We start from the raw sequence: 18271 nt of genomic DNA, 5'->3' as shown, positions 1-18271 counted from the left end.
CAATTGTGTAGATTGATGCTCATGTTATTGATCACAGGATTGTCTGGTCCAGATTTGATTATTGACAGACCACCGCGACATAGCTGGAATGTTCCCGAATACGGCGTTAAACAACAAACAAACAAAAGCTCGTGTTCAGCAGCTTGTTCACACGCTGTTGAAGGTTTTCATCAGCCGAGAATAGATGAAGGAGGCCTTTTCATCTACATTCTGTGAAAAGACTAATTAGAAACAAACCAGAGCGTCTTTTGATGCTGTTACACAATTCAAGAGCAGATATCTGCATCCTCTGGAACACATGTGAGACTTTAAGGACACCTCAAGATGGCTGCATAGCAAGGTTTGTATACACTGTTGTAATATGAAAGTACTTGTAGTTATAGGCTTACATGTGTGATGAAGGGTAATGTATGACTCAAGACTAACCTTTTCCTATAAGACCCGGTTAGAATTGGTCTTCAGCAACCAATACTTGTCGTAAAAGGCGACTAACAGGATCGGGTGGTCAGGCTCGCTGACCTGGCTGACACATGTCATCGGTTCCCATTTGCGCAGATCGATGCTCATGTTGTTGATCACTGGATTGTCTGGTCCTGACTCGGTTATTTACAAACCGCCGTCATATAGCTGGAATATTGCTGAGTTTGGCGTTAAACAACAAACCTATTGTGACAGTATTACCTAAATTGATTATCACCGAGCCGTATCTGTCATGAAGGACATCTATAAGAAACATATACAGAACCGGTTTGGACACGAAAGATCCTCCTTGCAAACAGACATGCGTAGCCGCAGATATCTCTCGGGCAAACAAGCATACCCTATAGACAAAGACACCAACAAATCGGTGAGGGTGGTAGACGCACACCTCCGAGGTAAAATATACTTCTGCAAGAACAATAGCTGCGCTGTTACTCTGGTGGGAGAACTCGTGTGGGGGCAGACACGTGATCTCAAGCTGCAACACATTCGTCACCACTCGCCCCTTTCCGTAAACTCCAAGAAGCTATTCGACTTGTCCCGGAATAACACGAGTGGGTCACGAATGACTCTGGTGAGAGAGCTCCGGTGGGGACAGACACGTGATCTCCAGCTGCAACACACCTGGGAACTAAACAGGTTTGCACTCCCAAGAGCGCTTGCACCCATCACCGCACTACTTTCTGCAGCCGCTAGGGGGTGAAAGACCGGGTGTCATTCTCACCCTAGAGGCAACTGCATTTGGATTGGATATATGCTTTGCGGTCGTGGCTGATGGATTTATACGAAGGAGGAAAAGGTAGGCATTGCTTATTTCATCAACTCCTGTTTGTCTCGACAGGGTTTTCCTATTCAACTTTTGTTTATAGTCAGAATAATGTTGACTGTGTTTTCAAACAACGCACTGATGCCAATTATGGTCTTGCTTTGTGTTTTGTTACTCGACGCAATTTTTTGAATGAGATGGTTGTTTACAGATATACGTTGCATGCTGGATGGTATTCATACTGGCGCCTTAATGGTTTGTTATTATTAATCATTTTCACTATTTGTTTCTATTTATATGTATTTGTACTCAAAGAAACTGCACAGTTTTGATGTCATACCTGCACACAAACACATCTTGCACAGAACTATTTTAAGTAGGAATGTGCTTTGTATTGTGTAGTAAAACCTTGTAAGCTTTTTACCCACATAACAGGCCCTGTGGATATCCACATATATTATATTCGGTTCAAGTCATGCTATTCATGCGTTCAGATTTAATCTGCGTGCATTATGCATACATATACTTTTTATACGGTCTGTGAATAACAAGCGTGTTTCAAATTGCTCTGTGGAGAAACAGAATCGCTGAGGTGATGTACGTCATCTGTTTGATAAAGTCACGCGAAAGTTCTGTGCCTTCAAGCGGAAAATGCATTTCTCTAAGCCACATTTTTTAATCTGTCTCATAGACATTTGCAAGATTTGTAACGCGCTCGTGTCTCATTGAAGTGACCTTCTGCATTACAGACGTGAAATAGACAACATAGTTGCTTTTCAAAGTGACGTTTGGGTGTGCGCGCATGTGTCTGTGTATGTGGAGTGGCTGTGTGTGTCTGAACGTGTCAGGGTGTGTGCGTGCGAATATGTGGTTGCTTGTCCAAGTTTAGACCGTTTCACAGTCCCTGAACTGCTTTATTTTCCCTTTCTGCAATGCTAAAGCCCCAAATGAAGCAAGTGTAGATTTCCTCAGGTTCTGAATCTCCCTTTACATTGGTACTATGTTCAGTTTAAAAGAAGTTGTTAGTTTCTATCAAAATTATACACATTCAGCGAGCAATCATTAGTCTAGTACCAATCATGTGTGCGTAAGTGAGTGAGTGAGTGAGTGAATGATTGAGCGAGTGAGTTGAGTGAGTGAGTGAGTTTAGTTTTACGTCGCACTCAGCAATATTCCAACTATATGGCGACGATCTGTAAATAATCCAGTCTTGACCAGACAATCAAGTGATAAACATCATGAGCATCGATCTACGCAATTCGGACACGATAACACGTGTCAACCAAGTCAGCGAGCCTGACCACCCGATCCTGTTAGTCGCCTCTTATGACAAGCATGGGTTACTGAAGATCAATTCTAACACGGATCTTCACGGGTCAGTCATGTATGATGTCACTGGGCCAGGGAGGTGGACATTACACATGTCAGGAGTACTAGGTTGCATCACGATGGCGTGTTCCATGAGCCCGGGTATAATACTGACAAAGAATCATATTAAGGATTGGAATCCACGACCATTCTGGCCCTAAGAGACGCAACTAAGCAGAGTTGATGACGTTTTTTGGGCGGCTGGCCTTCCCGTTTGAAGTATTCCCTCTATTAATACGAGCTTTTTATTTAGCATGACCTATGGTCATTTTCAAAACATGTTGAAGCTGAGAACGAATATGCCACTTTTCTTTCTTATCTGTACAACAGCTGAACATATGATACCAATGTTGATTAACATATTTCTAACACCAAATATTTATGCGCAGACATAAAGGTAAATATAGCTGAACAGATTATGTTAAAGGAATACGTTCACAGGGGACCTGTCATTGTTTGTACAGTACCCGCTATTGTCAGTCTAACACTGACACAGATAACACAGTAGAGATTTGATTCTTTGGTAAACTTCCCTTCGTAAACTGTCCTGGGCCCCGTTTCACAAAGCGATATCAGCGCCAACTCCCAACGTTAAACATAGGCGATCTCCGTAGCGTTCAGATCGCTTTGTAGAACATCGTGAGTTAGTGAGTATTGTTCAACGCCGCATCAGCAGTTTTGCAGCTATTCGCGGCAATGTGGAACAGGGACCCTGTTCCCTAGGAAACCTGAGTCGCTTCTTTCCACTCAACCCACTTCTGCATCTGGAGGGCGGCGGGGTGGCTCAGTTATAAAAGCGTTCGCTCGTCACGCCGACGACCCGGGTTCAATTCCCCACATGCATATGGGTACAAAGTGTGAAGCCCTGCTGCGACGTAAATTGTAATAAAAACGTAAATTGTAATAAAAAACGTAAATTGTAATAAAAACGTAAATTGTAATACTTGCAGCTAATTGTAATAAACTTGACGTAAATTGTAATAAATAGGTAAATTGTAATAAAAATAGACGTAAATTGTAATACGCAAATTGTAATAAAAATTGACGTAAATTGTAATAATTTTCGTTGCGGTAAATTGTAATAAATATTTACGTAAATTGTAATAACAGTTTTAATCACTCGTAAATACGCGTGTGTTTGTTTTTCGTTGCATTTCATACATCATACAAGCTTGTTAGGGCGATAACTCAAGAAAGAAATGATGGATTTTGTTCAAATTTGGTACCAAGGTATATTGGCGAGATTCACCGACACAAGTGAAATTGAATGACCTTGAGATAATTTGCAAGGTCACAGCAAAATTCCGAGGGTGTTGCCGATATAAAGAGTGTTAGCGCGATAACCCAATAAGAATTGACAAATCTTAGCTAAATGACGAAAATGATATTCGTGCTGATATATAATCGATATAAAATCTCTAACTGTCCTCTGTATCCTGTCTTTTCGCAAATATCTGTTGAGGTTTTGATATGTATACATATAAAGTGGGGGTGGGTGGGGTGGGTTTCTAACGGGTATATCTAACACACTTACATGCATGTAGAGTCGGAGGGGTGGGTGGGGGTTCTAACGGGTATATCTACGAGGGACGTTCAAAAGTAGTCAGCCTCACCTAGATTGACACAAATGCAGCTGTTTTTATGATTTATTTTTCTACATATTATCTGTCAGTCTCAAGCAAATTGGTTTTGCTATGTTGCAGCCTCACGATCCCCATTTTGTGTGACTTTGTATCTTGGCTTGGTACTCCCCAAAACACGTAAAATCTGCAATAAAGTGCATCACAAACTTCAGGAAACAAAATATGTTTAAGATTGGTAGAAGTCGGCTAGAATCAAACTTAGATATTAAACTGCACAAGAAAGCAATTTGAAACTACAATCGCTTGTTCAAATGACTCCCACCTTCTGTTTACTGAAAGAACTCGAGAAAGAAATGATGAAGTTAGTGACCTTTAGGTCATTTTAAAGGTCACAGCGAAGGTGTAACAGTTTTGCATATGCCAAGCTTGGTAGCCGCGAACTCAGGAAAGAATTAATAGATTTTGATCCAATTTTATATAAAGGTGTATTGTCGGGATTCCCCCAACACCAATTGATTGGGGAACTTGTGCTCATTTTAAGTTCACAGTGAAAATTGTTTTGCACATGTCTAATACAAGACAGAATTAATATATTTTGCTTAAATACAGTACCAAGATCTGTTGGGAGTATGGTCTAACGCCAGTCGATTTCAGTGACCTTCGGATTATTTTCAAGGTCACAGCGAGTATTCTTGCGACATCTCCAAACCTAATGGATGGAATTTGTTCGCATTTTGTATCAAGGCATCAGATGACAGTTTCGGTAACGTTTACATAATTTCCAGGGTCAGGCAGAGGATTATTGCGATATTCAGATATCGACATGTGGCGGGGGTAATAGCTATGTTTGTGACAAACGCTTTCTCATTACTAATTTTCAAATGTTTGTTAGCAAATGGTTTCTATAATTTCATGTTAATTCTACCAGCTGTGAAATTATTCATGACACGTCTTAAAAAAGCCAGAGATTATTTGTGTATGTTTCGAATATTAAAGTTTATTGTTTTGACGCAAAGACATATTTTACGAGCAACAGCTTTCAATAATTTAATGTTATTTCTATTACATTTTATTCTTCATAGCATATCCCAAAATAGCAGGATATTGTTTGTTTACGCGTTGAAATGTACGTCTATTCTTCTTTTAATTTTCGAATTATTTTCAATGTTGACGCAATGACATATTTGAAGTTAATTTTATGTTTTGATCATATGTGATTTATTATGATTTATGTTTCGATCATATGATTTATTATGATTTATTGTTTTGTCATGCATTCATATAACTTTGTCATAGTTTAACTTGGTTCGTATTATTTTCTTCATCATATTACTACATATTATTGTATTTTTATGAGAGGGAATTTTATGTTACATTTGCTAAGGATATCATGAATCGCTGGCGCCTGGTTATTCCTTGCCACATAGCAGTCAATCTGTCTACTCATTTGTTGTATTTGATTGATGCATTTAAAATAAATGTAGAAATGCTATTTAATTTTATCATTTGCTTCAAGGAATCGATCATATGTGCTCGTTATCAAGGTAAAGTCAAAAGGTATACAATGTAAGTTGACACCTCAATTGTTATGGGTAGACTAAAGAAATCATTTATTTAGTTTCACCGCTCAAAATACAACAAAGAAATCAACGGGTGGCATTAACCTCAAAGAATGATCATAACAATGCTTATAACCTACGAGGGCAAACATATCGGGGATAATTTGTTTTCGTGCGATATGCACCGGGTAAAATATCACTTTGTCATGGTGACATGACATCATGAACAATGTTATGACGTCACGTTGCTTCTAAGAAGCCGCCTTCTAAATACAACGATGACGGGGAGCCTGCCCTTGTTGGAAAGTAGATTATCGCGTAATTTCCTCAATTAAAGACTTCGGTACTAAATAGAAAATTATATTCGTGACCATATCATGCTATGTTAACGATCTAAATATCGGCATATCCATTCTCTGGTTCCGAAAATACCAAGATTGAGGCAGTTGTGTTGTAAACTCATATTTATCTTCTATAAAGTCGGGCTATATTCAAACCATGAGAAATGTCGTCAGATAATGTTTGATAAAATAGTGTCCACAGATTTTAGAAATCTATAACAAAAATGCACAACCTCACTACTTTTTTTTATAAATGACAAAGGATTATTCAACCATATTAAAAGGTTTTCAGGCCTGAAGGACGAAGCTCATTAAAAATCTATTGCCAGCTCCTTTTTAGAGACTGATAAGAGGTTCGAAAATGTGGGTCATAAATACATGAAAGTTTTTATTGTTGTATGTTAGACATACCCGTTAGGCCTCCCGCCTCTACATGTATTTGAGATATAACCGTTAGAGCCACCACCACCCCCTCTAAAGTGTGCTAGATATAACCGTTAGAACACACCACACCACTTTTCTGCCCATTTATTCAATTGGGCTAAATCATAGTTGAGAGTTGCTTCTATGGATTTTACATATTTTCCCGCAACACCGATTGATGTGTCATCGGCCAACATTATTGTGATATTTTGTAAATTTCCAGGTAAATCATTGATGTATACAAGGAACACAACTTAACCAAGGACATACTCTTGAGGAACCCCTGCAGTAACATTTAGTTCTTTTGATAATGTTGCATTAACAGAGACACACTGTCGTCTATCAGATAGATAGTTATTAAACCAACTAAGTACGTTTCCACGAACACCATAATTTTCTAATTTGTGCAATAAACCTTTATGCCATGCCCTGTAAAAGTTTTGAAATATCACAAAATAGCATACAGTAAAGGTGGTGATTATCTAGGACTGAGCATATATTATGATAAATGTCTATGTTGAGATGTAGTAGAATGACTAGCAGTAAAACCTGACTGGAATTTACTTAAAATGTTATGTTCATGGAAATGGTCGTGCACATGCTTTACATTTATTCTTTCAAGGATTTTCCTAAGGATAGGTAATAAACTAATAGGTCTGTAAGTAGTTAGGAGGGATGTATCTCCTTCTTTCAAAAGAGGAGTAACATTACCCGTTTTCCACATTGTAGGAAATACAGTTACTCAGTGATATATTATACAACAAACAAAGAGGTTCAGCTATAGATGTACATATTAGTTTAACACTCTCATGTTAATGCCAGCAGGTCCACTAGATTTGTTTGCTGGTAAGGTCTTAATCATATCAGATACCTCCTTTTCGGTTACAGTGACATTTGTTATACTGTTAACACAGCGATGCTAACAGGTGGCAAAGTCTTGCCGCCATCATTAACATTTGAAACAGATACAAAATATTCATTTAGTGTTTGAGCTTTATCCAAATCTGTGAAAACTGAAGGTATCCCAGAATCATCAGTGACAAGAAGGGGAGTGGGTCCCGATGAAGTAGTAACCACCTGATTGAGTAGACTGAGATAAATAGTTATCAAAAGTAGATTAAAAGTTTCCCTTGTCTATTCTTTTCAGATTATTTACTTTATTCCTTTGCTTTTTGTATATAAATAGCTCAGAAGTATTCAGAGATCGAAATGGTTTTCCTTAGACGTTCTCTTTTCTTTTAAGTATGTTACGAGGGTCGTTGAAAATGTAGTCAAACTAAAAAGGTAAGGCCAGAAATGCTTGGAAATTGCTGTTTGGCTTCGATATCAATATGATGAATTTGACACAAGATAAAAGCACATATATGATACATGTACGACTCTACCTAGTTGGATATTAAAGCTCAGATGAAAAAATGCACTTGATGGGTGGCTTCACAGGAGGAAAATTTGAAGTTTTAACAACATTTGTAAATATTTTAAGTACAAACTGTAGTTTTGAAATACAGACTATAATTATTCATATAGCCTCAACTAATTAAATTACATAAATGATCGTAAAAAGTTGGGGGGGTTTAACATCTACATGTGAAAAAGATGGAACTCTTGTAGTAGTTATATTCAAGATAATTACGTAAAAAAAGTCTTAATTCAAATCGCATAGATAAGCTTGTTCACCCATAGAAGTTTCACTTCGTGTATGAGCATTGAACTGGCAACATGCGACTTGACATCTCTGCAGAACAATTAATTTCAAATTTATTCCAGTATTTCATACTGGAGAAACAAAGGGGGAAACCTCTCGTCAGCTATGACCGGTTTACTATAGAATGTGTAATGCCCTTTATTTGACATACAGTTAGGTTTACAAAGTTGTAAATAAATCAGTTACCTCAGGGGTCGTGTCAAAATCAAAACCAGGTAGGAAACACAAACTGGATAGCTTTGATAAGGGTGTCATACGCCGTGCATTTTATAAACTGTATGAACGCAAAATCCCACCGACGTGTGCTAAAATACAAAATGAGATCAAAGATACAATAAATGTCCTGTTGTAATTCCACTAGAGTCCCCCAGTCCCCCAGAGTGATACTGACACTTGATATTTTGAGACGGTTCCTGGCATGTACTGCCCGTGCGTTACACAACGCTGTCACTCTGTCTGCCTGCTAGGTGGGTCACAGTATAGTTTGTTTCTTAGAAATGTGGAATTTTTTCTAAGTTTTTTTTATATTTTACGACTAATCATTATGATTAGGGAATGGTACATCGTGATTACTCATATGCCATATTAGGTCGAAGTGGTATGAATGATTATGTATGAGTTTTGAATCTGAAATATCAACCATTATCAAATAATTGCCACAAAGCATTTTCCAAGCATTTCTGGCCTTACTTTAACTTCATTCTCGATGTCCAATGTTTGAAAAAAGCTTCCATTTTATTTTGAAGGAATCATTAGCAAAGTCATATTCAAAATTTCATGTGGGTAATGTGGTTAACGAGATATTAGTCATCACAACATTGTGGTATAATGTTTCTTGCAAATTTGCAGAAAATGGAAAACGATCTGCCATTTGGTATCTAGTAATAGTAATAGTCCGCTTATATCGCGCTCACATCCAGGCACATTGCCTGCTCACGGCGCTACGTACATTACTATCCCCGATCATTGGACACTATCGTAGTTTCCGATACTTTTTCAACTCCCTGGGGATTGCACAGCCATACTGCCTGTTAGGCGCAATGAACTAAACACTCACATTGCCAGCACATACTCACGGTTACCCATTTTACAGCTGGGTGAACTGAGACAGTGTAGATCTAAGTATCTTGTCCAAGATATACTACGCAAATGTGCCCATCTCGGGATCCGAACCTCGGCACCTCCTCGAAACCGGGGGGAGGCAGACGCCTTACCACTGCACTATTGCGCTGTCTCTTGGATAATGGGACGCCCTCATATAATACCATATGAAATATGTTCAGCATAGTATTGGATGACTTCCCGTCATCATCAACATTCAAAGATTTGGATTGCTTGATTTATATTTAGACGGGGACTGTTTTTTAGGACACCTTCATTTTAATTTTTCAAAAACATTGTGTCCAGATATACAATATATTGAGAGCTGACACTTGTGTGACCATTAAGTATTTAGTTTGAACCCTTGACATCATGTATGAATAAGTGAAAACTTTAGGATGAGTTATATCCTTATGATGACGTCAACTGAAAGGGGTGGGTAGCGTCTCCAAAACAAGCTCTTTCAGTAAACAAGCGATTATAGTTTCAAATTGCTCTTTTGTGCAGTTTGATATCTTAGTTTGACTTTTACCAACATACAAAATGTTTCTTGCATATTTTGTTTCAGTTGGTATAGGGGGCATAATCTATTAATTCTTTCCTGAGTTCGCGGCTACCAAGCTTGGCATATGCAAAAATGTTACACCTTCGCTGTGACCTTTAAAATGACCTAAAGGTCACTACATTCAAGTGGTGTCGGTAAATGTCGTCAATAAACCTTGGTACCAAATTTGAACAAAATCCATCATTTCTTTCTCGAGTTCTTTCAGTAAACAGAAGAGGGGAGTCATTTGAACAAGTGATTGTAGTTTCAAATTGCTCTTTTGTGCAGTATAATATCTAAGTTTGATTTTAGACGACTTCTACCAATCTCAAACATACAAAAATGTTTCTTGCATATTTTGTTTCCTGAAGTTTGTGATGCATTTTATAGCAGATTTTACGTTTTGGGGAGTACCAAGCCAAGATACAAAGTCACACAAAATGGGTCGTGAGGCTGCAACATAGCAAAACCAATTTGCTTGAGGCTGACAGATAATATGTAGAAAAATAAAACATAAAACAGCTGCATTTGTATCATATTCTAGGTGAGGCTGACTACTTTTTGAACGTCCCTCGTAGATATACCCGTTTATTACAATTTGCTGCAAGTATTACAATTTACGGTTTTATTACAATTTACGTCGTAACAAGTCCATTTCCTGGTGTCCCCGCCATGATATTGCTAGAATATTACTAAAAGCGGCGTTAAACCCAACTCACTCACTTTCTCACTCTTCATCTAGAGGCTACTATTTTGTATAGCATACGCAGGTCTATGTAAAGGCGTTGTGTGTTTATACGTTCACTGTTCGTAAACAACCATTGTGTTGCCAGTTTTAATCGTAAGAAGTTGGTGTGTTGAATGTTTTACCTGCTGTAGCGTTTTGAAATGTTCTGTTGCAGTTTACGTAGAAGCTTAAACCTTTTGTGAAGTTTCGGGGAGGCAGGTTAAATGAGTTTAAAGCTTTACCATCTCTGTTGTTACAGGGTTAAATCTATAGTGAAGTTTACCCTTTGAAATCTCACATGACTTCAGCTGTAGTGTATGGGACACGTTTAACCCTTTCAAGTGTAACTGGGATCGTATAACACATGCTGTAGTTGTGTTTACATGCATAGGTTGGAGGACAGAAGATAAACATACAGCTGAGTCAACTGAGATAAAATTTCAAAACGATTTTAGTCCCGTCCAATCCGTCGTTCCATCTCATCCCAGCCGGCATTAGCAGTACAGCAGTGTCATGTTGGCTACAAATTATGTTACAATACGTGCAACATGTGTTTGGGCATTATCCTTTGCGTCCCTAATTTCAAAAAGAGCACGATTATGTACCCTATTCAAATTTGTCATCAGTAATAATGAGTTGTGATTCCACCTTATACATATATCTAGCCAGGCGTGCCTGACGTGGACGTCAAACTGGCCATATATTGACTCCGAGTAAGGATGATGGGCTCCCTGAATTGGTACTGTTACGGCTCTGTAACTAAGTGGAATCGCAACCTAGACTGGTATAGATTTCGTAGACACAACAACCGAATATGGTTCACTTGTCTTTTTGATGTGACCTCACACGTGGATAACCAGCCCATGGCAAGTCATGTGTGTCGCTCTGCTGTAGATGACGTCTCGAAAGATAGACGTATATTTTCAACAAGCCATTGAAGAAGTATCAGCTTCTTTATGATCACCTGCTAAACAATCATTATGTGCTATTTTGTGTCTTCACGAATATGTATAGTAATGAATTAGTTAATTACAGATTAACTTTAATTTTACTGAAATATATATGAAGTACACTTACTTTTCCAATTCAGTATAGCTAGAGACTCTTTACATGGATGACACCTCCGCATCTCTTCGTCAGTGATCGTGCCCGGACAGTCATGTTATACACGCGCGGTTTCATAGCGCGGTGTAAGGGATCCACTTCGTTGGTGACGAGCATTGTTGACAATAGATATCTTTAGTGATATCTTGTTTCGGACATGCATACGTAATACGCCGTATTCCTTGCGCCCTCGGGCCGGCACTAGGCGCTTAATGCGTTATTTCTTTCGTTGGCTCGTCGTATTTAAGCCTAACGTATTCTTACACACGTGCTCAAGATCATTGATGTTTAGTATTCCCTTGAAATAGGTGGGTGTGTCATCATAGTTTCAGAAGCATTTATCAATAATGTTGAGAAAGGTTATAACCAATAGCCTGTTTCCTGACTAAACTGTCAAAGGGTATAACAGATATATGTTTCCTCACTAAACTGTACAAGGGAATAACAGAGATATATGTTTCCTGACTATACTGTCAAAGGGTATAACAGATATATGTTTCCTGGCTAAACTGTCAAAGGGTATAACAGATATATGTTTCCTGGCTAAACTGTCAAAGGGTATAACAGATATATGTTTCCTGACTAAACTGTACAAGGGAATAACAGAGATATATGTTTCCTGACTATACTGTCAAAGGGTATAACAGATATATGTTTCCTGGCTAAACTGTCAAAAGGGTATAACAGATATATGTTTCCTGGCTAAACTGTCAAAGGGTATAACATATATATGTTTCCTGGCTAAACTGTCAAAGGGCATAACAGAGATATATGTTTCCCTACTAAACTGTACAAGGGTATAACAGATATATGTTTCCTGACAGAAACTGTGCAAGGGTATAACAGAGATATATGTTTCCTGACGAAACAGCACAAAGGGGGTATAACAGATATATGTTTCCTGACTAAACTGTGCAAGGGTAAAACAGACATATATGTTTCCTGACGAAACTCTCAAAGAGTATAACAGACATATATGTTTCCTGACGAAACTGCACAAAGGGGATAAGAGGATATATGTTTCCCGACGAAACTGTCAAAGGGTATAACAGACATATATGTTTCCTGACGAGAACTGTCAAAGGTATAACAGACATATATGTTTCCTGACAGAAAGTGTCAAAAGGTATAACAGACATATATGTTTCCTTACGAAACTGTCAAAGGGTATAACAGACATATATGTTTCCTGATGGAACTGCAGAAGGGTATAACAGACATATATGTCTCCTGAAGAAACTGTCAAAGGATATAATAGACATATATGTTTCCTGACGAAACTGCAGAAGGGTATAACAGACATATATGTTTCCTGACGAAACTGCAGAAGGGTATAACAGATATATGTTTCCTGGCTAAACTGTCAAAGGGTATAACAGATATATGTTTCCTGACTAAACTGTACAAGGGAATAACAGAGATATATGTTTCCTGACTATACTGTCAAAGGGTATAACAGATATATGTTTCCTGGCTAAACTGTCAAAGGGTATAACAGATATATGTTTCCTGGCTAAACTGTCAAAGGCTATAACATATATATATGTTTCCTGGCTAAACTGTCAAAGGGCATAACAGAGATATATGTTTCCCTACTAAACTGTACAAGGGTATAACAGATATATGTTTCCTGACGAAACTGTGCAAGGGTATAACAGAGATATATGTTTCCTGACGAAACAGCACAAGGGTATTACAGATATATGTTTCCTGGCTAAACTGTCAAAGGGCATAACAGAGATATATGTTTCCTGACGAAACTCTCAAAGAGTATAACAGACATATATGTTTCCTGACGAAACTGAACAAGGGGATAACGGAGATATATGTTTCCCGACAAAAACTGTCAAAGGGTATAACAGACATATATGTTTCCTGACGAAACTGTCAAAGGTATAACAGACATATATGTTTCCTGACGAAAGTGTCAAAAGGTATAACAGACATATATGTTTCCTTACGAAACTGTCAAAGGGTATAACAGACATATATGTTTCCTGATGGAACTGCAGAAGGGTATAACAGACATATATGTCTCCTGAAGAAACTGTCAAAGGATATAATAGACATATATGTTTCCTGACGAAACTGCAGAAGGGTATAACAGAGATATATGTTTCCTGACGAAACTGCAGAAGGGTATAACAGGCATATATGTTTCCTGATGGAACTGCACAAGGGTATAACAGACATATACCATGACTACATGTTATTCCATTAGTGACTGTCCCTTGTCCCTAGTTATCATGTATTTCATTATTCGTGCGTCGTCAAAAACTCCAAACGTTTCTTGACAATGTAAATACCAAGCCTCATATATAATATGATTACTCAATGCCATTCATCTATAATAGTATGCAGTGATCACCTTTGCAAGCAGAGCAGTTCTACAATAATATCACACGTGTTACCATAACTGCCGCCACGCCCATGAAAGCATGCAGAGAAAGCCAATGCGGAAATGTTCGAGTAGATGTAAAACCCAAAACGCAAAACATGATTCCATAGCAGGTATCACTTTTTCACTTGAGTATGTACATAATTATTGCTGTTGGGTGGAATTCCTTTTAGAAACACCCTATATATACTGATTCTTGAGAGCCAACACTACTAACCCACAAGTACTTAGTCTTACAGTTATTACTGGTACACAGTAATGTCTCTACCCTGCAAAGTATGCGTTTGTATTTATATAAAGTATGGAAACTGAGAGCCAACACTATTAATCCATAAGCACTTAGCCTTGCAGTTATTACTGGTACACAGTAATGTCTCTACCCTGCAAAGTATGCGTTTGTATTTATATAAAGTATGGAAACTGAGAGCCAACACTATTAATCCATAAGCACTTAGCCTTGCAGTTATTACTGGTACACAGTAATGTCTCTACCCTGCAAAGTATGCGTTTGTATTTATATAAAGTATGGAAACTGAGAGCCAACACTATTAATCCATAAGCACTTAGCCTTGCAGTTATTACTGGTACACAGTAATGTCTCTACCCTGCAAAGTATGCGTTTGTATTTATATAAAGTATGGAAACTGAGAGCCAACACTATTAATCCATAAGCACTTAGCCTTGCAGTTATTACTGGTACACAGTAATGTCTCTACCCTGCAAAGTATGCGTTTGTATTTATATAAAGTATGGAAACTGAGAGCCAACACTATTAATCCATAAGCACTTAGCCTTGCAGTTATTACTGGTACACGGTAATGTCTCTACCCTGCAAAGTATGCGTTTGTATTTATATAAAGTATGGAAACTGAGAGCCAACACTATTAATCCATAAGCACTTAGCCTTGCAGTTATTACTGGTACACGGTAATGTCTCTACCCTGCAAAGTATGCGTTTGTATTTATATAAAGTATGGAAACTGAGAGCCAACACTATTAATCCATAAGCACTTAGCCTTGCAGTTATTACTGGTACACAGTAATGTCTCTACCCTGCAAAGTATGCGTTTGTATTTATATAAAGTATGGAAACTGAGAGCCAACACTATTAATCCATAAGCACTTAGCCTTGCAGTTATTACTGGTACACGGTAATGTCTCTACCCTGCAAAGTATGCGTTTGTATTTATATAAAGTATGGAAACTGAGAGCCAACACTATTAATCCATAAGCACTTAGCCTTGCAGTTATTACTGGTACACGGTAATGTCTCTACCCTGCAAAGTATGCGTTTGTATTTATATAAAGTATGGAAACTGAGAGCCAACACTATTAATCCATAAGCATTTAGCCTTGCAGTTATTACCAGTAAATGTATCTACCACAGGTGGACATGTTTATCATAAATTATAGGCCCCAAGGCCAACGCTATGAAATCCATAAGCCTTAGCCTGCAACAGTATGCGTTTGTATTTATATAAAGTATGGAAACTGAGAGCCAACACTATTAATCCATAAGCACTTAGCCTTGCAGTTATTACTGGTACACAGTAATGTCTCTACCCTGCAAAGTATGCGTTTGTATTTATATAAAGTATGGAAACTGAGAGCCAACACTATTAATCCATAAGCACTTAGCCTTGCAGTTATTACTGGTACACAGTAATGTCTCTACCCTGCAAAGTATGCGTTTGTATTTATATAAAGTATGGAAACTGAGAGCCAACACTATTAATCCATAAGCACTTAGCCTTGCAGTTATTACTGGTACACGGTAATGTCTCTACCCTGCAAAGTATGCGTTTGTATTTATATAAAGTATGGAAACTGAGAGCCAACACTATTAATCCATAAGCACTTAGCCTTGCAGTTATTACTGGTACACAGTAATGTCTCTACCCCTGCAAAGTATGCGTTTGTATTTATATGAAGTATGGAAACTGAGAGCCAACACTATTAATCCATAAGCACTTAGCCTTGCAGTTATTGCTGGTACACAGTAATGTCTCTACCCTGCATAGTATACGTCTGTATTTATATAAAGTATGGAAACTGAGAGCCAACACTACTAACCCACGAGTACTTAGCCTTACAGTTATTGCTGGTACACTGTAATGTCTCTACCCTGCATAGTATACGTCTGTATTTATATAAAGTATGGAAACTGAGAGCCAACACTATTAACCCATAAGTACTTAGCCTTACAGTTATTGCTGGTACACAGTAATGTCTCTACCCTACATAGTATACGTTTGTATTTATATAAAGTATGGAAACTGAGAGCCAACACTATTAATCCATAAGCACTTAAGTCTTGCAGTTATCTGTATATGTATCATGGGCCCAAGGCCTCTTTATTGAAGAAATATGTCTGTCTGTCTGTCATATACACTGATTCTCTAAAACAGAACATTTTACTGTTACTATCTAAAAGAAACAGAACATGTTTACAGTCAAAACTAAACAACACGTTTTTACTGTAACTGTTTAACTACAGATCGATAACTGTTTGATTTTGTCCTTACCACATATTTCAGGACGTTTTATAAACCTTGAGTCAAAAAATATCTGGAGAAAATGACGTTTTTCAAAATAATTATAGCTCCACCACCTAGTGGTCCTTCCGTCAATGAAATATATTTCTTTTTAGTTCCCGATGGGGAGAATGAAGACGTCGACTCTCTCCGGCAACGCAATGTCCAGCCGGAGTCTCAGTCTGAGAGCAAGGACGACAACTCCACCACCACGGGAGACGTCGTTCAGATGCAGCGAAATGTGGGACTCATCAGCGGAATATCTATCATCGTCGGAACTATCATAGGTAATATTGGTGCGAGGAGTTGGTGGAAAGCAGGGTCTCTCCCGATGTTATAGTTTGGTGTGTCATGATCCGTGGAACCCACAGCTTCTCTGTCTTATATTAAACACACCAAGCATCCTGATTGGGGAGAATCTTGAATGAATTATGTGATGCAAAGTGCTGTGGTGATTTGAAACACAGAGGTTAACCTTGAATTTAAGTGTGAAATATGCAATTGACAACACTGGATAAACACATCATATTCAAATACACAGTTAAGTATCATAAACTAAAAAAGAAACGGGTCAATTAAGTTTGTGAAATAAGAGGCCCAGGAATCAATTACGTGTACTCCAGCATGTCCATAATTGTGACCCTAGAATGGTTTGATACAAATGTCTCCATTCCTGAATCCCCAGGAGAGTTGGAAGCCAACTGGATTCCGTCCTTGGCAAGTAGATAAGATGCATGTCACCCTTCCAGAAACTCACATCAAGAAACTTCGCGAATAATTAATCTATCTTATCTTGTGTGTTTACGACAACCAGGGCTTGTAACTCTGATCACACGGTCACTGTATCATATGTTATTTTATGAGCACTTCAACCATTTGCTTCCGCAGAACAAATTTGCTCCCATCTGAACCAAATGGATATTCAGTGACCATGATTAAAAAATATTTGCAAGTGTCACTGATTTCATTCCATCGAAGGCAGGCATGTACGTTGACAGGACAAGTACACATACGATGCATATAAGCAGGATTTATCCCAGAAACGATGTGATGAATAATAAGTTTGCTACTGACAATAATGTATGTAAACAACACAGATAATTCAAGGCAAAATTAATCATTGAAGAATTCTTTTCAGAAAGTTCGTCGACTTTGTTTACATTTCTCACAGAAGAAGAGAATATATATTTTCTTCGAAAATATCAGAACATGAAAAATATAGACATTTGATTTCAATGTAGTCGGAATTGTGCAATGCATATGGATACAGCTTTTAGCGGAAATTTGTTAAAATTCTGGAAATGGTTTGATGTGTCTTATTCGAATTTATTTATATTCCTGAACCATTTGTCTCCTCCCAATAGCAACGTAAATCACTATTGTTTTCAGGGTCGGGTATTTTCATCTCCCCCAAGGGTGTCCTGAGGGACACGGGGTCGGTGGGACTCAGTCTGGTGGTGTGGGCAGCCTCGGGACTCATCGCGCTCCTGGGTAGGTGCACATGACAGTACCCCCTGTCAGGTGAGTGAGTGAGGAAGTCGGGTATGATAGCTATTTGGCAGGCTGGGTCAAAGGCTCAGTGGCAGTGGTGCAAATTTGAATATATATCCAAGACCAACATATCCTAGCATCACAGTT

The 18271-nt window shown here is 38.2% G+C and overlaps 1 protein-coding gene across 1 annotated transcript in view; it reads left to right on the top strand.

Annotated features, from left to right (window-relative positions):
* The first annotated feature begins 1059 nt into the window (after positions 1–1059).
* Positions 1060–18271, top strand: part of LOC124287907 (b(0,+)-type amino acid transporter 1-like) — a 29010-nt gene continuing 11798 nt past the window's right edge. The window contains exons 1-3 of the mRNA XM_046724397.1: positions 1060–1279; positions 16750–16920; positions 18023–18124. Of these exons, the coding sequence (XP_046580353.1) occupies positions 1255–1279; positions 16750–16920; positions 18023–18124 (298 nt within the window). The 5' untranslated portion in view covers positions 1060–1254. The remainder of the gene's footprint in view (positions 1280–16749; positions 16921–18022; positions 18125–18271) is intronic.

This window comes from Haliotis rubra, unplaced genomic scaffold (assembly GCF_003918875.1).
Source record: "Haliotis rubra isolate DU_JTF1 unplaced genomic scaffold, ASM391887v1 Scf408, whole genome shotgun sequence".
NCBI lineage: Eukaryota > Metazoa > Mollusca > Gastropoda > Lepetellida > Haliotidae > Haliotis > Haliotis rubra.
Note: the sequence above shows the minus strand (reverse complement) of the source record. Positions and strands in the feature narration are given on the sequence as shown.